The 17,934-nt window shown below is 46.9% G+C and overlaps 1 protein-coding gene across 1 annotated transcript in view; it reads left to right on the top strand.

Annotated features, from left to right (window-relative positions):
• LOXL2 (lysyl oxidase like 2) overlaps positions 1–17,934 on the top strand; it is a 52,276-nt gene that overhangs the window by 17,973 nt on the left and 16,369 nt on the right. Inside the window, exons 4-6 of the mRNA XM_068421367.1 lie at positions 7,908–8,119; positions 13,871–14,093; positions 16,210–16,393. Coding sequence (XP_068277468.1) covers positions 7,908–8,119; positions 13,871–14,093; positions 16,210–16,393 — 619 coding nt within the window. The remainder of the gene's footprint in view (positions 1–7,907; positions 8,120–13,870; positions 14,094–16,209; positions 16,394–17,934) is intronic.

The raw sequence follows: 17,934 nt of genomic DNA, 5'->3' as shown, positions 1-17,934 counted from the left end.
TCTATGTCTTGACTGTCCAGTTCTCAAGAATGTTTGACAATAAAAGGTTTATTTGCCTGTTTGTTATGACAACAGTGTTTTAATTTCTTTCCCCTTGGTGTAAATGTTTACTTCTCTAAACATAACCCCATGTGTAACACAAACGCTGATGCTTTGTGTGTCTAGAAGGGGTCTCAGTATCTCTTCTGGAGCTAACTCCAGACAAATATTAATTAAGCTGCTGTTGGGGTAAACCACTGTGTTTCTTCAGTGCTATAATTTTAAAGAGTGTGTGTGTGTGTGAGATAGTTTCTAACTACTTGCCTCAATGGTGTCTTTGTGATGGCTTGTGGCATGTCAGGGTGCTGTGTTTGCTGGGCAGAGAGCTAGTGCTTGTCATCTAGCAGGAGGTGTGAGCTATGGAGCTGGTGGGGCTGAGAAAGCACCAAGGCTGGCATTGGTTTGCTGCAGTTCCTTGGGGAACAGAGTTAACCTGTTTGTCTCCTTGCACTGACTGTATCCAGGGCCTGAGTAGCTGACAGCCATCGTGCTGGATGCGATACTATTTCTCTGTTACACAGGACAATATTGAACTGAGCCTGAGAAGAGACTATGATCTCGTTCTGTTTTGCAGTGTGGAGGTCAGGTAATAAATTTGGCTAGCTTAAAGTGTCTGATCCAGATTGTCTTTAAAATAGCTCTGTAGAAAGGAAATGGAGAATGTAAAAGCTTTGCTCATCATGAAACCCTGGGGCCAAGATGCGCCCAGAACAGAGCAGCATCCTATCCGAAGCTGAGCCGCCCACCCATGCCAAAGGATCTCCAGGGTTCAGTGCTTCTGCCTTCTCTCACTCACTTCTGTCACCAACATTTCTTTTCCCTAGTGCTTTTCATTAGCCTGCTTTGTGTTGGCAACTATGAGGCTGCCGCTGAAGCGTTTCATGGCTTAGCAAAGGCCTCGGCTTTTGTCATTTATAATCTGCACTGTATTTGCTCCTGGACCCTAATCCTGAATTGCACTCCCATCCCTTACCCTTTTGTACTGCACAAACCCAGAACAAAAAGTGCTTGTAGTCCGATACAGCACAACGTTCCCAGGGGACTGTTGTCCCCCGTAGGCAACCCATCTTTGTCTTGCAGCATCTATTTCACCATGTTTATTTAACAGCTGGGACCTTGTTAGTGACTCAGAGGCACTGCTCCAGATGTTTAAATCAAACCAGATTCCGCCCATTCCTATGTATGTGAAGAGACAGCTTTCTAAAAAGTCATCTTGAGGGGAAAAGACTTGGTAGCTGAGACTTCAGTGGAAATAAGTGAAAGGTTTAAATGCAGGAGAGAAGATGCCTCTGGGATGAACAAAGTCTATGTGGAAAGACTTTGTGTTATGTTCTTAATTGAAAAAAAAAATCAATTCATTTCTTGTCCAAATTGCAGCCTTCATGTCTTGGTGTTTGGGAAGCCATAGCTGTTCAGACCTGCCTGCCCGATGCAGTTCTCTGGCTGGTTTCTTAGTGTCATCATGGAGCGTGCGGGTGTGAGTTTAAAGTGAGTGTTGAGATGCTTTTCTAAAAGCCCCTCTGAAATCCCAGCTTCTGTGGTTTGCTTCCAGCCAGGAGATGGTGATTCAGAACCAGGGCAGTGTCTGCACTCTGCGAAGTAGCTATGAGGTTTCTAGGAATGGGTTCTCCTCCCTTATCGATTACTGCGCATCCTCAGGGCTGTTGCAAGAAGAAGGTATCATGAACGTGGTCGGTGGAGGAGGACACAAGCGTGCTGTCCTGGGCATAATTGTTTTGCCAACACCAAAGAGATGGTAAAAGGTGAAAGAAAACGTTATGGAAGTTGTGTCAGTTTTTGCAATTGGATCCGAAGCCATGGGGAAGCATTTGGTTCAGAGAGTGGAAACAAAAGCAGCTGAGGCTCATGTGAAAACTTTGCGAGCCAGGAATCCTTTTGTGAAAGCTCAAAAACAACCCCTTTCTTTTTGCTGTCTCTGGGCAGGCCCTGGCTTTCTGAAGCTGAGGTTCATTGGTTTTGTAACTGAGCACAGCATGTTGGCTTGGGGTGGGCTTTTGTGTCCGGGACTGAAGAGGAGCAGCAGTGCGGGTGTTGACGTGGCTCTTGGTGAGGAAAGGAGTGGGATGGAGGGGATATGGCCCAACCCAGAATAGTTTGACACTTTTTTCCTTGGTTTTGTACTAATTTGTATCGTAGTCACACGTGTTTGCTTTGGGCAAATACAGATGTGAAGCCCTTGCTGCAGAGGCTTTGTGATTCAGAGCCGGTAAGACGGGCTGTGTTGTCTTCCCTTTCCAGAAGAGCTGAGGAATTGTGAGCAAGAGGCCAGAGGTAACAGTGAGGAGGTGGGGAAGTGAGTTCGTGTGGTTGAAATCACCCAGGAGATCTGTGGCAGAGCTGAGCAGGATCTCTTCAGCCTCAGACCACAGAGTTATTTTAGCTTCAGTCTGATTTTTATATCGCTATATGCAGTCAAGTGGCTCCAGTGAAAAGCAGGTTGATGTGGAAGCCAGTGTTGAATCTATGAATAGACATACTACACTTCCCTCCCCTGCCCTCCATGCCCAGCTTTATCTTGCCTTCTGTTTATTCGCACCTTTCAAGGCTAAGGAGGCTTAAGCAGGAGAAAAATGCCTTAGGATTTCTTGTTGCTTGTGTGCCTACCCCCTAAATTGAGCTTGTCTGTGCCAGAATGGATGTCTGTGAGGAAAGCAAAGCTGCAGCTTGACAAACGAGGCCAGTAGCGATGGATCAGACCTGCAAACTCCACACATGGGGTCAGCAATGTGAGACAAGCCATCCTGTGAACAAGCAGCCTTCTGGAGAGCAGAAAGCAAAGGCAAGAGCTGATTCAACCTCAAGTATGTGGGTGGGATTGTTTCATAAGCAAAGGAGAGGTTGGAGATCCAGGTCTGAATTATGCTGGTAGCTGAATTCCAGGATTTGGAGTTCAGGGGGAGGAAAAAAAAGAGAAGGGCTGGCACATACATCTCCACAGCTGTTGGCCTAAATAGGTGGAAATTGCGCAAAGCTAGCTGAGAAGGGGAGGATGTCATGGAGGAGCCATGAGAGTTAACTCTTTCTGGGTTTGGTCTCTTGTTTTCTGGGTAGAAATCCTCAGCAGCATTTTCCCCTTGTACTGAGGGAGCTGAGCTGTGGGTTTGTGCATGGTTTTCTCCCTCCCTGTTTTGTGTTCCTCAGCCTTAGACTGAGCAAGCCATGTCCTATTGGCTGTGGGGCTTGGACCTCTGTTTTCCTTCCTATAATGTGGGGTGCAGTCAACCCAGTTTTACTTTCCTAGAGGCAGTATTGCTCTTTGGTGAAGGGCTGTTTGGCTCCTGAAATGTTGTGGAAGGCCATACTTTATGGTTGATACCTGAGGTGGGAGCTTGGCAGATGTGCATTCAGGTTCCGAGTTGGTTGCAGATACTTGCTTTGTGATCCTGAAATATCCTTCAGAGGATTCACCAGATCTGCCTTGTAGCTGCAGGGTATGGCTATAATGTGAGCAGAAATAAAGCTCCCAGAGATGAGGTTTCCTTGTTGATATGACAGCTTGTTGTAGGCGTTTGTCTCCACGTGTACATAAAGTATGGAGAGGGTGATTTTAAAAGGTCTGCTCTAGCTATTAAGTATTGTTTACTTCTGATTTTTATGTGGAATCTGTTTTCACCATTAGCCCAGCTGCTCTACACGTTGGTGTTGGAAGATAAAATGTAAGTCTGCCTGTGTTTGCATTATTGAATACTCCCAGTGTAACAAAAACTCTGCAATGAAAGGAAACCATTGAAATCTGTAAAGAGTTATCAGGAGAAAGCTCTTGGCAGTCCTTTCTCCTTGAGGAACCTACACTATACTTATTTTGATCCTTTGTTCTTTAATCTTCCAATATAAAGCTGAGGTCTCCAACACTCTGAATTCTTCTCTCAGACGTTTTGCTGTTTGTTCAGTCTCAGTGCAAACCCTTCAGTTGCTATATCAATAATTCTCTGCTCTAAACCTCCTCTCGGTGAGCGGAAAGGGGAATGGATGGGAATTGGTTTTGCTCTCAGACAGATCATGAAAATGTCATTGTGTGCCGGTCTGCTATAGCTATCTGGAGACTGAAATACTCTTGAGGGAATGAAATGATGGCTTATTTCTCACTAGTTTGCTCACTTTTTTTTTTCTTACTTGGCAAATACAGGCAAAAAAAAAATGACAAAGGAGTTGGATTCACTAAAACAGAGTCCCAGGTCAGAGCAGGATTTCTTTTTGTGTGTGTGTCAGCATCTCTGAGGGAGGAGACGTGTCGAGGGACCTTTGAACTGGAGCCTGCAGTGCCTGAGGTATCCTGCTGGCTCTGACAGCGTTTTCTCAAGTCCAAGAGCAAGCCATTCAAGTTTGCACCTTATTTTTCCCCTCTGTGAAATGACCAGCAAGGACAATCAAGTCCAGTCAGTCAGTGGAAAAGCCATGCCCAAAGTCACAGCCTGGAAATAGGGAATGCAGGCACCTCGAGCCCGGGACTGGGTCACGGGTACTGCACTGGGTCAGGGCACCCCAGGATCCTTTACAGGGACCCCAGCATCCCCACCCCTGCAGTAGCCAGAGCTCTGTTGGAAACAGATGTAACAACTTGTTTTTATTTGCCAAGCTGCTGAACTAATTGCAAAAATAACAGGCAAATCATAAAGTATCTAACAGCATTCCCAAGCTTTCCTTTTTTTTGAAGAGTTTTTATTTTTTGCAACTCTGTGACTCCTCTCTCCCCTTCTCTGAATCGGTGGGCTGGTTTCTTTCTTTGCCTGTTGCTCTGATATCATAAATCCCAGTAAGGGATTCTAAAATCCATCCAGGGTTTTTGAACATTAAAATATACCCTCTGGCTTGGAAAGTCTGAGAGATACAGATGCTTGGAAGCTGCAGGAATACAGCAGGGAAGAATTGCTGCATGTTGCCCTGTTCAGATGCTCTTTCCTCAGCATCTGTTATTGGCAGCTGTCGGAGACAGGCTGGATGTCTTTGTTTTTTTGTGCAACACGGCTCCTGCTAGGCTGGTGGAGTGGGAAGGAGGAAAAAAAAACAAAACAATTGGTCAGAACGTGAGTGCTCCAGTGCTGGAGGTTTAGCTGGTGTTCCCTGCTGCAGGAGGGATCTTCACGTGGAGGTTAGAGTTGGGCCTCAGGGCACTGATGTGATTTCCTGCCCTCGTGGTCTTTGGAGGAGCCGTTTGCTCTCTCCGCACCTTATTTCTCAATCTGCCAAAGGAGGCTCAGAATCATCCTTTTCTCCCATCCTTGGAGTGCTCTGTTTGCCTTGGAGGCTTTTCAGATTTGTCACCGCCTTCCACCTCTGTGAAGACCTCTGATGGTGCAGTACTGAGAACAGCGATGTATTAACGATGACTAATAGGTGCGACGTGGGAATAACGATTGTGCCGCTTTGCGGTGGAAGCATCAGGCAGATGTTTAACATCTGGAATGGCACTCTGCATGATTCAAAGGAGGCTAGCAACTGCTGTCATGCCGCTTCCTCACAAAACACAGGCATCTTGAACACGGTTCCTGCATGTGAAATCACACTTTGTTCTGAACATTCCCCCTCTCCATCATGCCGAGGACAGGCTGCAGCCTTCAGGCTGTCTAAATTCAAGCAAAATGGAAGTGGCTGTCAACTGAACACCACGAGTGGATTTTAGCACGTTGCTGATGTCAGGTCTAGTCAGGGAAAATGTTCCATTTCAGTTACTTTAATATGCAGCAGGGCTGATACTGACGTAACTACGTGTAGCAAACATACTTAGGGCTTTATATAGGGTGGATATATCCTGCAGTCACAGACAGAAAAACTCCCTCAGGCTGTCTCACCCCCTTTCTCAGCTGGCAATGCAAATTTCCTCCTTAGTTACTATCTTTTCATGTGCTTTTCCAGTGCAATTTTAAGCTTTGGCTTTCTCTCCTTTGGGTTCATCCTTTTAATAAGCTTTTATTAAACACACTTTTAGATCTTCAGCAGTCAAAGCTATTTCCAAATGGATTTAAGACTTTGATTACATCTTGTTTCCTAGTGAAGAAACTACAAAGGCAAGGTAGAGGGAGTGGAGAAACAAGGTGCTCTCTCAGGCAGCACTGGCCTGTAGCTCCAGGTAAACATGCTTTCTCCATCAAGTGAAGAGCTGGAAACATTTCATAAACTGCACCAGGGGAAAAGTGAGTTTCAGGGTTTGGAAACCAGCCTGGGGAGGCCTTCAACGCACAAAGGCTCTGATACTTTCCTGACAGCATGTAGCCAAAAGCTATGCCTTCAATGCACAGAGGCTCTGATACTTTCCTGACAGCACGTAGCCAAAAGCTATGCCTTCAATGCACAGAGGCTCTGATACTTTCCCGACAGCATCTGCCAAATTTAAGGGAAACTCTTTGTGTTGCAAATGGATTTTCCAGACTACACAGGAGGTGTACAAGTTTGCTCTTGCATCAGATGCTTTGAGCACCTTAAAGTGTCTCAGATGTAACAAACTTGGATATTGTTGTGGTTATTTTTTCTTCTTGAGGGCTGCAAGAGCTTTCAAAACCTAAGCCCAAACTCTGAACCCTGTGTGAGTAGCACTATCCTCCTGGGTAAATCACAAGGTCCTATTTCCCTGGGTTGCTGGGAGTGTCTCGTGGATGCTTCAGCTGAGTTGCTGGAGGACTGAATTCCTGCAGCTGAAGGTGAAAGGAGGAATCAGCGATCTGGGTGGTAAAAGTAGGCAATAAAAAAAGGGGGGGGAAGAAAAGAGGGGGGGAAGCCTCAAGTGACTTGCCCAGGGTGACGAAGGCAGAGCAGTAGCAGAGCTGTGGGTGAGGAGGAGACGCCTGCCCCTTGCCCTGCCCCAGCAGGCTGTTTCTCTGCAGTTGGTTTCCATTTGCCCCGGGTCTGTTAGTTGCATCAGTGTCAGTGGAAGCATCTGGAGAATGGATGCACCACGTGGAATTTGCAGGACTCTGCACGTCCTACTGTGACCTCCCTGACTTCAATACCTGTGTGTGCCGCTGATTGGTAACCAGAGGCCTGTGTCTCTTTAAAGCTCTGGGCATTTTTCTGTTCCAAGTGATTGAATTTGAGTGAGAGGAGGGGAGCATTCCTCAGTTCTGATGTAACTGTTAGCAGAACCACGTGGTTTTATACATTTTTTGACAAGAAAAAGTCTCCTGGAAGCAAGTTATAAAATTTTCAGTAGCTCTTTTGTAATTGCTTGCCACAGCGGATATTTTCCAGTCAGCCTCTGCTTTGGGTCCCTGCAAGGTTGGTTTGTGCAGTGTTCTCACGTAGGCTCCAAATGTGAAATCCATTCAACCTTCATGACTCATTTGCTGTCCCAAGTCATGCTTCAGCTGGAGGAGGAACCCGGCTTGGGGAAGCAGTAAAATGCTGGTGTCACCACATCAGGATCCCAGCTTTCCCAGTGCCTGCCCAGGCCTGGTGGGGAAGGGGATGCCCTGTGGCTTGATGAGAGCCCTGATGTCCTGCCCTGCCAGGGCTCCCACTTCCCTGCACCCTGCCAGCATTAAGGTGGCCCTAGCAGAGCTGAGCTCAGTTCACTTCCATAGCAGCTGAGACTAAATCAAGGTCACTGTGCAGCTGAAACAAGCACTTCAATGAATTTAAGTAACAAAGGAGATTTGTTACAGAGCCATTTGTAAAATAATGTTTGTTTGGTTGGGTTTTTTTAATGAGAAAAAGTATTCTTTTGCAGGATGGATTTGCACAAGGTGGAAAGGTTGGTTTGCTCCCCTGTTGTCTTTTCATAAACAGCTCTTCCTTTCTGCCTCCTTCTGTTCAGCCATAACCCTGAACAGAATTGGTTTTTCTTCTGCACCTCGAAGCTACACAACCAGTTTCCTTGCAAGCCAGCATCATTCGTGTTTCTTTTATGCTTACAGAACATGAACATCCAGGTGGAGGACATAAGGATCCGTGCCATCCTCGCCACCTACCGCAAGCGGGTGCCTGTCACTGAGGGTTACGTGGAGGTGAAAGACGAAGGGACCTGGAAGCAGATCTGCGACAAGCACTGGACCATGAAAAATTCCCGAGTTGTCTGTGGCATGTTTGGATTCCCAAGCGAGAGGAAATACAACACCAACGTCTACAAGTAAGAGCAGCGCTTTGTATGAGACACAAGCATGTTTCTTTGAACACTTGGGGCCTTGTTCAAAAATGCAAATTGTCAAATGACACTGGAGACCTTGAGGTAGAAAACCTCCAACTGCTTCATTCCTTCAGATCAGATTTTCCTTCTGTGTAAATATTTGAAATGTCAAGCATTTCCTTGTGCAGACAGGGGAATCGTTTGACCCTCACCCTTCTGGCTGAAGACCTAGTGCAGTATCAGTTTTAGTATTTGATAGGTCCTATAGTAGGAGATGTGGACAGTCAGCCCAAGAAATCTTTTTTTGTTTCCAACTTTTATAGAATAGTTATTTCCTTCACCAGTGATAAGTTTAGGTTCTGTGTTGTGTGCAGGGGATGGATGGATGTGAACAAAGTGATCACAATCTCCCAGTAAACCCATCAGCCCCAAGAAAATCTAAGTGCTTACCCATCCCTTTGCAGAAAGCCAGCTGTAGGGTCAGACCTGGTGTGTGCTGAAAGCTCTAACCGAATAATCTTGGAATAAAACAGAGCTTTGTTGTGCTTCGATGCCCAGGTTCCTCCATCCTGCAATTCCTGGTCTCACACCTCTCAGCATTTACCAGCTGCCCTGGCTCTCACAGAGGCTCACCGTCCGTGGTTCGTGGGTGTCTAGCTGCCAAATCACCCACAAAGGAGCAGTCTGGCCAGGGCAATATTTCCCAGTAAATCTCCCAGTGTTGTTAACCCCAGTTCAGCTCCTTTGGCATGGGTGAATTCCTCAGGGTCCCACACTGGAAGAGCTGCCAGCCACCTCCAACTGTATGACTAGTTCTGTCTGCTAAAGCCTGCTCTGAGCTGAGTGCTGAGCTAAAAATGTCCTTAGTGCATCCATGCTGCTGCTCCCAACGTTGCTTCTGAGATGGTGCTTGTAGAAGGATGCGGTTTGGGGCAGTTGTGATTTTGGTGCTGCTTCTTCTTCATATAATTGTGGATTGCTCTAAAATGAGGGAAGAAAACAGTGATCCATAGGGAGAATGTTGTGTATTTCAGAGCTGCAGGCTGATCAGTTCAGGTTGTGTTTCCTGTTTCTTGACAGCCAGGAGCTCTGGTCTTCTTTGTTGTCATTGCTTCAGCTTGCATTTTGTTAGCAGCCTTCATCATGGACTTGTTTCTTCCTACACTGTTCCCTAGAAATAACACCCTAAAGCAGATGCAAAATCATTTAAGTGAAATTCTGTCATTTCTTTCCTACACTGTGACCTATGGAGTGGGAAAGCATCAACTTTAGGGGGAGAACTGAATTCTCCAGGCAGGAGTTGTGGTTTTCCTGCTTGCTCCTTTTGGCCTGCGCAATTGCTATTTCTGAAAGCTCCCTCTGGAACTGGCTGGCCACGCTTCATTCCTTTCGTTAGCAAGATTGTGATCAATTGAAGAGGTCCTTGGGTTGCAATAGCGTAAAGCCACAGAGCAGCACAAAGAATACAAAACAAATAACCCAAGTGGAATTCTGTTTTCAGGCTTCCCAGGGAGATGAGCAGTGAATTGCTACCAGGAGGTCTCATGTTTTGTCCTGGACACCAGTTAGAGGAGTGTTTGCTCCCTTCAGTGCAGCATGTCTGCCTCAAACTCAGCTCTGAGATTCCCATCCCCTGCATCAGAGCAGGAGGGCAGAATAAATTACCTCTAGTAAGACAAAGTAGATTTTTTCCTGCTTCTCAGTTGTGGTGTTTCCAAGAAAAGCATTAACTTGAGCAGCTGGAGCCATCTGCCTTAAATAAAAGGGTGCTTGGTAATTGTCCTGTCTCTTGCAATAGTGCACATAGAGATGGAAATACTGAAGCGCAGTTGTTCAACATAATATTCAGCGATGCTGAAAATCCCATTTCCCAGAACTGGAGTTATGAATATGCAGTGCTTACAAATACCAGGCTTGGAGATCGCTGCTACCGAGCCAGACACATTGCTTGAGTAGCCTCAGTGCCCTAATACCTCCCTCACCTTTGCTTGTTTTTGGCAAGCCTGCTGGGCTCCTGCACCCCAGAAAGATATTTTGGAAAATATACTGAATTATTATCCCAGGTTGGAAGAAGGTGGGATGTCATTTTGAGTTACTGGCAGATACATCTCGTACACCCAGCATTGCTGGTAGCCTTGCTGGTGAGGGAAACCTCCCAGTTCTGTGGGGGGAACTTCACAAGTGATCTTTGCGTCGTGATCGAGGTACTGGAATGACAACCACTGGAACTGGCTCACCTCACATGAGAGCACTGCTCTGTGCTTTGTCCCACACACTTTCTGGTCACATCCCCTCTTGGGGAGGGACGAGTTCATCTCTGGCTGGTGATTTGAACTAAACCCTTTCTCCATGTGAGTGTGAAGCCTCAGAAATGTTCTTCTCATTTCTTGGGCTTTGCTCTCCCTAATTTGTAAATACCGTTCTCCCGAGAGCGGATCATTTCCCACTCCTGCTCCACAGCTGGGAGATGGGCTGGACTCAGGTTTCTGCTGGCCAGGGCTCCGAGTGCCCCCTTCCCACATCCCTGCCAGTCCCACTCCCCGCAAACTACAGCTTTGCATGCTGAGCTAGCTGATACTCTGCTCTGCTTCTGCACAATGGTGGGAGGTGAAATGATTTGCAGATGGATCATGCTTGAAAGAAAACAACTTAGTTCATTGTTGTCCCGGTGCCAGGGTTTTATTCCTGAATGTAACTTAGACTCTACAGTTGACAGCACGATTTATGGTAGGAAATGAAACAAATCTCAATGTTGTTTCCATGTTCTTGTTCATTCTTCAAAGTGATTTTATATAGGCACCACTTGTTAACTCCTCCTCCCAACTCCTGCTCTGGTTGAGAAAGCAGAATAGAATTAAACGCATTTTGCTGATGGGAAGTGTAGAAGTTTGTGACTGGAGATACCTAAGGCAGAGAGATAGACCTGATGCCTTCTTGAGGCCTTACAGCTTTGTGATTTATCAAAGAATTGGATGGAGGAGCTCAGCAGTTCCAGGATACTTTGTTCAATGTCAGTCCAAACAGCATCTCCCAGTTTAACCAGTCTGCTCATAGCATTATAAATCTGATCACATGTGTAGGGCAGTTAATCACTTCTATGCTTGTAGTAGATATCCTCATGGTTTGGGTTCTCCCTAGCAAAGCCAGGGTATTAAGGGCTTTGGCAGAAGGTGGCAGGTCTGGCTTCTCTTCTGCCTCCCTGAGGCTGAAGACAGCTAACTTATTGACTTCTGTAAATGCCTGAAGACTTTCTCAAGGGTAGAAACTTTATGCTCACACCCCTGAAGAGGAGTTCAGTTCTGTTCAGTGTGTTATGGGTGAATTTTCCTGACATGTATGTGTGTAATTACTTGTTTTCTGCTCCCCGAGTCCTCTCAGATGCATTCTTACATAGCAAGGTTCCTTTAGCTAAACCCTCAGCCACTTCCCACAGCCCTTGGGCTTAACCTGTGTCTTTGTTTAAAGCTTATGTGGTGAAGGTCCATCTCTCCTGACCAAAGTGGTCTGGGCTTCAACTTGACCTAGAATTGGCTAAAATCTCACAGCATGACTGTTCACTCGCACCTCTGATCTGAGCAGCATTGCTTTTGGCTTATACCGAGGGCAGTGAGAGGTGGGTTGCACGCTTTCAATGTTAAAAAGTAAATAACAAGAATGCCCTGAGTTTCTATCTGGAAAGATCATCTGTATTTTGCTGCTTTTTTCTATATATTTGGTCTGCGGAATTGAGGTGGGGCTTTCTCTGGCTCTTTCTCCCCAGCCTACTAAAGGCTGCTAATAGCAACCAGATGTTAATGCCTCATGAATTTCCAGGATGAGGTCATTGTTTGCTATTATAAGGCATCCCCGTAATTACTTCTCTAAGACAGGCTGTGTTTCTTGTCTGCTTTGGAGTTTGTGGTGCACATGTCTGCGGAGGGCCCTCAGTGAAAATACTCCTTCAGGTCCTGCCTTCCATACCGAGCACAGAGACTGGAAGAGTGGTGGAGCAGAGCTGGCTCCTGCTAGGAGAGGATAGAGTGGTGTCACTGAACGCAGGCGCCTCCAGATGCTTTCCAGTGTGTAACGTATGCCTGAATCTGCCCCGTCACTCTGCAGTCCAAGAGAGCAGTTACTGCTCGAGTGGGACCTTGGTGCTGAGCTCTAGCAGTCCAAGGGCAGAGGCTTTCTGGTAGACGTGTAGTATCCTGCATAGTTTAATTGATGGCACTTTCTGCCTGCATCCTCCCTGGTTTTACTTTTTTATTTCTTAAATTTTTACTCCCCTTCCTATTTCCCATTCGTTTTCTGTTGATGCAGGGTCCCTGACAGCTCTGGTTTGACAGACTTGGAGTTTGACAGCCGGTGTTTCACCCACAGGACAGGCATGTTGGCTTGTTCCTGCCCCAGGGGATAGACCTCAGCCCTACCCCATCCTCCGTCCTTTCCAGCAGAGTGTTTATTCCCCATCACGTGATGCAATTGCATCTCTATCTCCTGGCCCCAAACCTCAACCCAGAGAAATTTGGTTCCAAAAAGGAGTAGTCAGTGACCACGAGCCACACAAGCCTAGACAACTGCTGAGCTTGTCAGCAAAGCTTAGCAAGCGGAGGGGGAGAAGATAGTCCTCTCAAGCATCCGAGACTGTGCAAATTAGCCCACATGGGACCACCAAAGGGCGTCGGCTGAGAAAACTTTGACCTGTCCAGTTTAGTTTCAAACCAACAACCTATAAAAGGCTCTTTGTTCCTTTCCCAGATCCTGTTCAGGCTCTCTGTCCTGCAGGGACGTGCTACAGTTAATCAGAATTGGTGCTCCCAGCAAGTTCCACCTGCCTTGCTGTGCCATTTATCACAGCCAGTCCTTGGAGCACCGGGGCTGCGTGGCAGCTAGTCCTGGAATAAGGAGCAGCACAGGATCTAGCAAAGCCACGTCAAGATCACAGCAGGGCGTTGGCTCCTCTGTGCCTTGACTTCTTTTTAACTTCTAATATTTCTCTTTTGGTAACGATCTGACCCATATTTCTGTTTCATTGACTATTTTAGCTCTGATACAGTTGTCTGACAGCCTTACAATGCAGTGAGCATGAAGTTGGATTACTTTCTTTTCTCGTTTATCACACACGCCCCTTCCCCCTTAGGAGTCCCTGGAGCAGCTCCAGGCAAGCGCTACAGTTTGGGAGCAAGAAGCAGAAACTGCTGCCAATCTCCTCTGCTGTGAACGTGTCATCAAGGGAATTGCTCTTGCTCTCGGAAATTGCTTTCAGGCTCACAGTTGTTAACACTGCAGCTTTGAGGGAAGCTGGAGAGCCCTGGCTTTTCCCCAGTCTGCCATCTTCTCACAGCCGATAGGTGATGGCCAGCAAAGACAACAGCTCGTTTACAGGAGAGGTCTTTTGGGGGCCTGTTCAGTCCAAGCTCACCAGCAGTGTTTGCACAGGCCCCGTTTGTACGCTGCCTTTTGAATTAACTGGTCTCTCACCCCTCCATAATGTAGGGATCTCTATTACGTGTCTCTCCTTCGAGTGCATAATTGTTGCTCTAGCTGCACTGTTGATTCATTCTCTGATCTTCAGCTTAAGCAGATGACCTATTTACTCCCAGGTGACACCTTAACAGAGAGTCATTGTGTGTGTGAATGGATCAGCCTTCAAATAATGCTGGTCAATCCTCATTTTATTTCAAGGCGCTTTTTTTTTCCCCAAATGTAGCTACATCAGTGCAGTTTTTATGGATTCCTAACTTTTATTTTCCTATTCCCTTTTATTCCTTTAAGGATGTTTGCCAGCAGAAGGAAGCAGCATTACTGGGCTTACTCCATGGACTGCAGTGGGAATGAGGCTCATATCTCCGGCTGCAAACTGGGCAAGCACCTCAGTGTGGACGCAGAGAAGAACGCGACGTGTGAGAACGGGATGCCTGCAGTAGTCAGCTGTGTCCCCGGGCGTGCCTTTGCCCCCAGCAGCCACAGTGGCTTCCGAAAAGCCTTCAGGCAGGAGGTGAGCAAGGAATGACTGCAACCTGTCAAGTAGGAGTAGGGAAAGCCTCGGGGTGTAGCTGTTCACCATCAGTTATCAGCTCTAGGGCCCAAACATGTAACCTGTAACCACAAACCAACCTGTCATGCAGATGTCCCCTCTTTGTGTTCCTTTCTTGCTACAAGCCCAGCTGCGTTTCTGTCCTCACAAGTACCTTGCCTCTGTCTGCAGGCTCAGAAGGGTGGGAGACTGGCTTGCTGCTGCTGCAGCTGGCGAGGCTGTGAGCAAGTAGTAAGAAAATACATTTGTCACGTTTCTGTTTGAGCTGTTGGAGCCAATTGAATGCACGCCCTGCTGCTGCTGGGCTTTGCTGTTTCACAGTCACTTAAATGCTGCTGGGTTGTCCCTCCCGTAGAGGTACAAGGGAAAGAAGCTGGCAAGCTGTAACCCATGTCTTCTGCAAAGAAATGCCCTGAGAGACTGGGAAAACATGGCCTACAGGAAAGGCTGAAAAAGCTGCGTGTGTTTAGTCTAGCAAGGAGAGGGCTGAGCGTAGTGTAAAAATTCTAAGATATGCAAAAGGCTGTTACAAAATGACCCTGGAGTCAGTTGTTCTCGGTGTCAGTGGGGCAACTGAATGTGAAAGATGAGCCTAACTTGCAGCAAACGTGGTTTAGGTTGATGCTAAGGGAAATTTTCCAGCTGTAAGGTATGTGCAGCCTTAGGATACAGGGGTGCTCTCAGGGTCTGGAGGTTAGAGGGGTTTTTTTGCCAGGTGCTTTAGGTGCTGTGGATCTGGCCCATAGCCCTTGGCTGTAGCCTGCACCCCCCAGCCCTACACCGCTGTGGTTTTAGGAGTGGGCTTTCTCTTGGCACCTGAGAAGACCCCAGGCAACACCTCCAGACACTGCTGGAGGGGGACTAGTGCAGTCCTGTCTGTGCTTTGCTTGCCTGGAGTCCAGGCACTTCTCTGTACAAGAGCCTGCAGGATCTAGGCCTCGAAGGTGAAAGGTCTTGTAAATCATTACTAATCTTCTGAGCCATGCGCACTGCTAAGTAATTCCTTAAGCCTTTGTGTAGGCTTTGGATGTCCTTCATGTGACCCCAGCCTGGAGAACTGTATATGCTTCCAGTTTTAAAAGTTAAGGTTTTCTTTTTTTTTGCTCTTGAACTTTGCACAAATCACATGGTGTTCCTGTACTGAAGACAGCTCCCACCGCAACAACACATCTCTTGGGTGCAGCAGCTGGTGGGTCTCTCTGCTTGGTGCTGGGGGAAGATGTAAGTGGTGTATAGTCAGTGGCTAATAGAAATATAAGAATAGAAATTAATCGAACCAGACCTGCCACTCAGATGTGTATTTCCGACTGCAATCAGCCAGGTCATTTCTTCCACTAGTTGTAACTGCAGTGGACAGGTAGGGTTGAGTTCCACGCTGGTCTCCTTGGTTAACCCAGGCCCCCTCTCTGGAGATGTGCACAGCAACTGAATCCATCTAATGGCTGAACCATGGACAGCAAGTGGATGAGAGCCATGCTCTAGCTGGCTCGGTGCAATTCCTAAGAGATATGGTATGAGAACTGGGTTGTTTGATGTCCAGCCACTCCTGTGTGCAGCAGGACTCTTCTGCTGCAGAGCTGCTTGTGTGAAAAAGGCTCCTAAATCCAAGCACTTAGACATTGGAATGGGCTGCCCAGGGAGGTGGTGGAGTCACCATCTCTGGAGGTGTTTAAGAAAAGCCTGGACATGGCACTTAGTGCCATGATCTAGTTGACAGGGTGGTGTCAGGGCAACGGTTGGACTTGGTGATCCCTGAGGTCTCTTCCAACCTGGTTGATTCTGTGATTCTGTGATTCACTAAAACTGCAGAGGACTAAGATGTTTCTTTTTATTCTCTGCCCACATATAGGGATGTGAAAACCACATGTCTATGCATACCATAAGTCTTAGCAGATAAAGATCTTTCATCCAGCACTTTTAGCCTGTTGTATTATGTGGTGGTTGTTTTAAGGTGCCTCAGGGTAATACTTTTTGGGCCACAACTCACCTGCAGCCCCATGCTGTAAATAAGAGCTGTAAAGAAAGGATGCTTCACTCCTAGGCCAGCAGTAACACCACTTTTGTCTGTGTCTTCCAGCAGCCCCTGGTGAGGCTGAAAGGGGGAGCCAACACCGGCGAAGGACGAGTCGAAGTGCTGAAAAACGGGGAGTGGGGAACAGTTTGCGATGATAACTGGAACCTGGTGTCGGCGAGCGTGGTGTGCCGAGAGCTGGGCTTTGGGAGCGCCAAGGAAGCAATAACAGGCGCAAGGCTCGGGCAAGGTAAAAGCAGTGAGAGCTCCGGGGACCATTTGTGCCTTGTCCACCTCCGAGAACCCTTTCATGATTCAGGGCAGACCGTATTTTTACTGGGATGTTTGTTTTGGGGACCAGGAATTTATTCCCTACCCTTTATAAGTCTCTTGAGCCCAGGAGCTTGAGGCTGAACTTAGAAAAATCTTGAGATTCCTTGAAAGAAGTCTAGTGATGATGAGTTTAACCTTTCCCTCAGACAGCTGTTCTAGTAATTACTTCTTCGTTATCACATCCGCTGCTCTCAAATTCTCTTTGAAGTTCTCTAGATCCACATCGTGGTGTAATGCATTACTAGAAGGTTCCTGGCAAAAATGGGTCCTGGATCTAGACTTCAAACTCTTTCCAATTTAAGACCAGAATATTAATTTAGCCCATTATAAATAGAAGGGCATTTGAACAGTTCAGAGCCAGGTTTGGGTTTGGATTTCCTGTATTTGGGAGTTGGTTTAAATCCCAAAATGTGGTAAACAGCAACTCAAAGCCTAACATACACCCTCTCAAACCACCTTCTGATTCACATGCCTTGCGCCCATAGTGTAAACCCTAAAGAAAATTACACCAAACCAAACTCTTTATTGTGAGACTAAATGAAATTTAGTGAAATTTCTTCAGCCCAGCATGGCCTGGAGAAGGGGAGGGGAAAGTAACAACACATTTAAAGCGCAGTGGTGGTGTCCACTATCTGGAAAGCTTTAAAAAGTGACCTGTCTATTGGATTTGCCAAAAAAATCTTGTGGTGGGATGCAGGAGCTGCTGATGTGTTTAGCTGCATCTAGGAAACAGCATAACCATCACGGGGAGGGGAAGCAGCTGCCACGTAAGGGAGGAGAACACGCTGTTCCCTGCCGTCTCCCGCAGACGCGGTCTGGAAACTCTTAGCAGCGGCTACCGATTCCCACACGTTTTCTTTTTCTGTTGATGTTAAATACTGGCCATCAATCAGTGCACCCTGTCGAAACTGTCCTCTGGGATGGCAAGTGCTCGGTAACTCCTTTCAGCAGCCGGCCCATCACGTTGTGGTAGGAAAAGGAGCTCTTTTGGCCCAAACTCACCTCCACACTCCCGTTGCACAGGGGAGTCTCACAGCTGTTAAGCTCCGTGTCCATGTGTGTGTTGACACTTTGCTTTGTTACAGCTGCATCTTGGTGAATTTGTGTGTTCAAAGAGTAATTTGAAGGACCAGTCTCATCATTGCTGTGTTGGAGATTTAATTTCACAGGGTAAAACACATAAAGACGGACTACACGTTAAATCAGTGTGCGCTGTCTAGAAGTCCCAGTTGAGATAAAGGGACCTGTGGGAGATGTGCTTACCATGAAGAGTTCAGGGTATAGAGAGGATGATTAATCCCCCCTTTTATAAATTGGCCACTGACACCCAGATTAAATAATTTACCTTTATTCACACAAGAGCGTTGAAAGGAAGATACTGAGCACAGATCTCCTGAATGTGTTGTCCACTGTCCTTGGAGACAGAACATAGCAAAAACCTCAAGCAGTAGGTGACAC

The sequence above is a fragment of the Nyctibius grandis genome, chromosome 33 (assembly GCF_013368605.1).
Source record: "Nyctibius grandis isolate bNycGra1 chromosome 33, bNycGra1.pri, whole genome shotgun sequence".
NCBI classification, from domain to species: Eukaryota; Metazoa; Chordata; class Aves; order Nyctibiiformes; family Nyctibiidae; genus Nyctibius; species Nyctibius grandis.
This window is presented reverse-complemented; position numbering and strand designations above follow the sequence as displayed.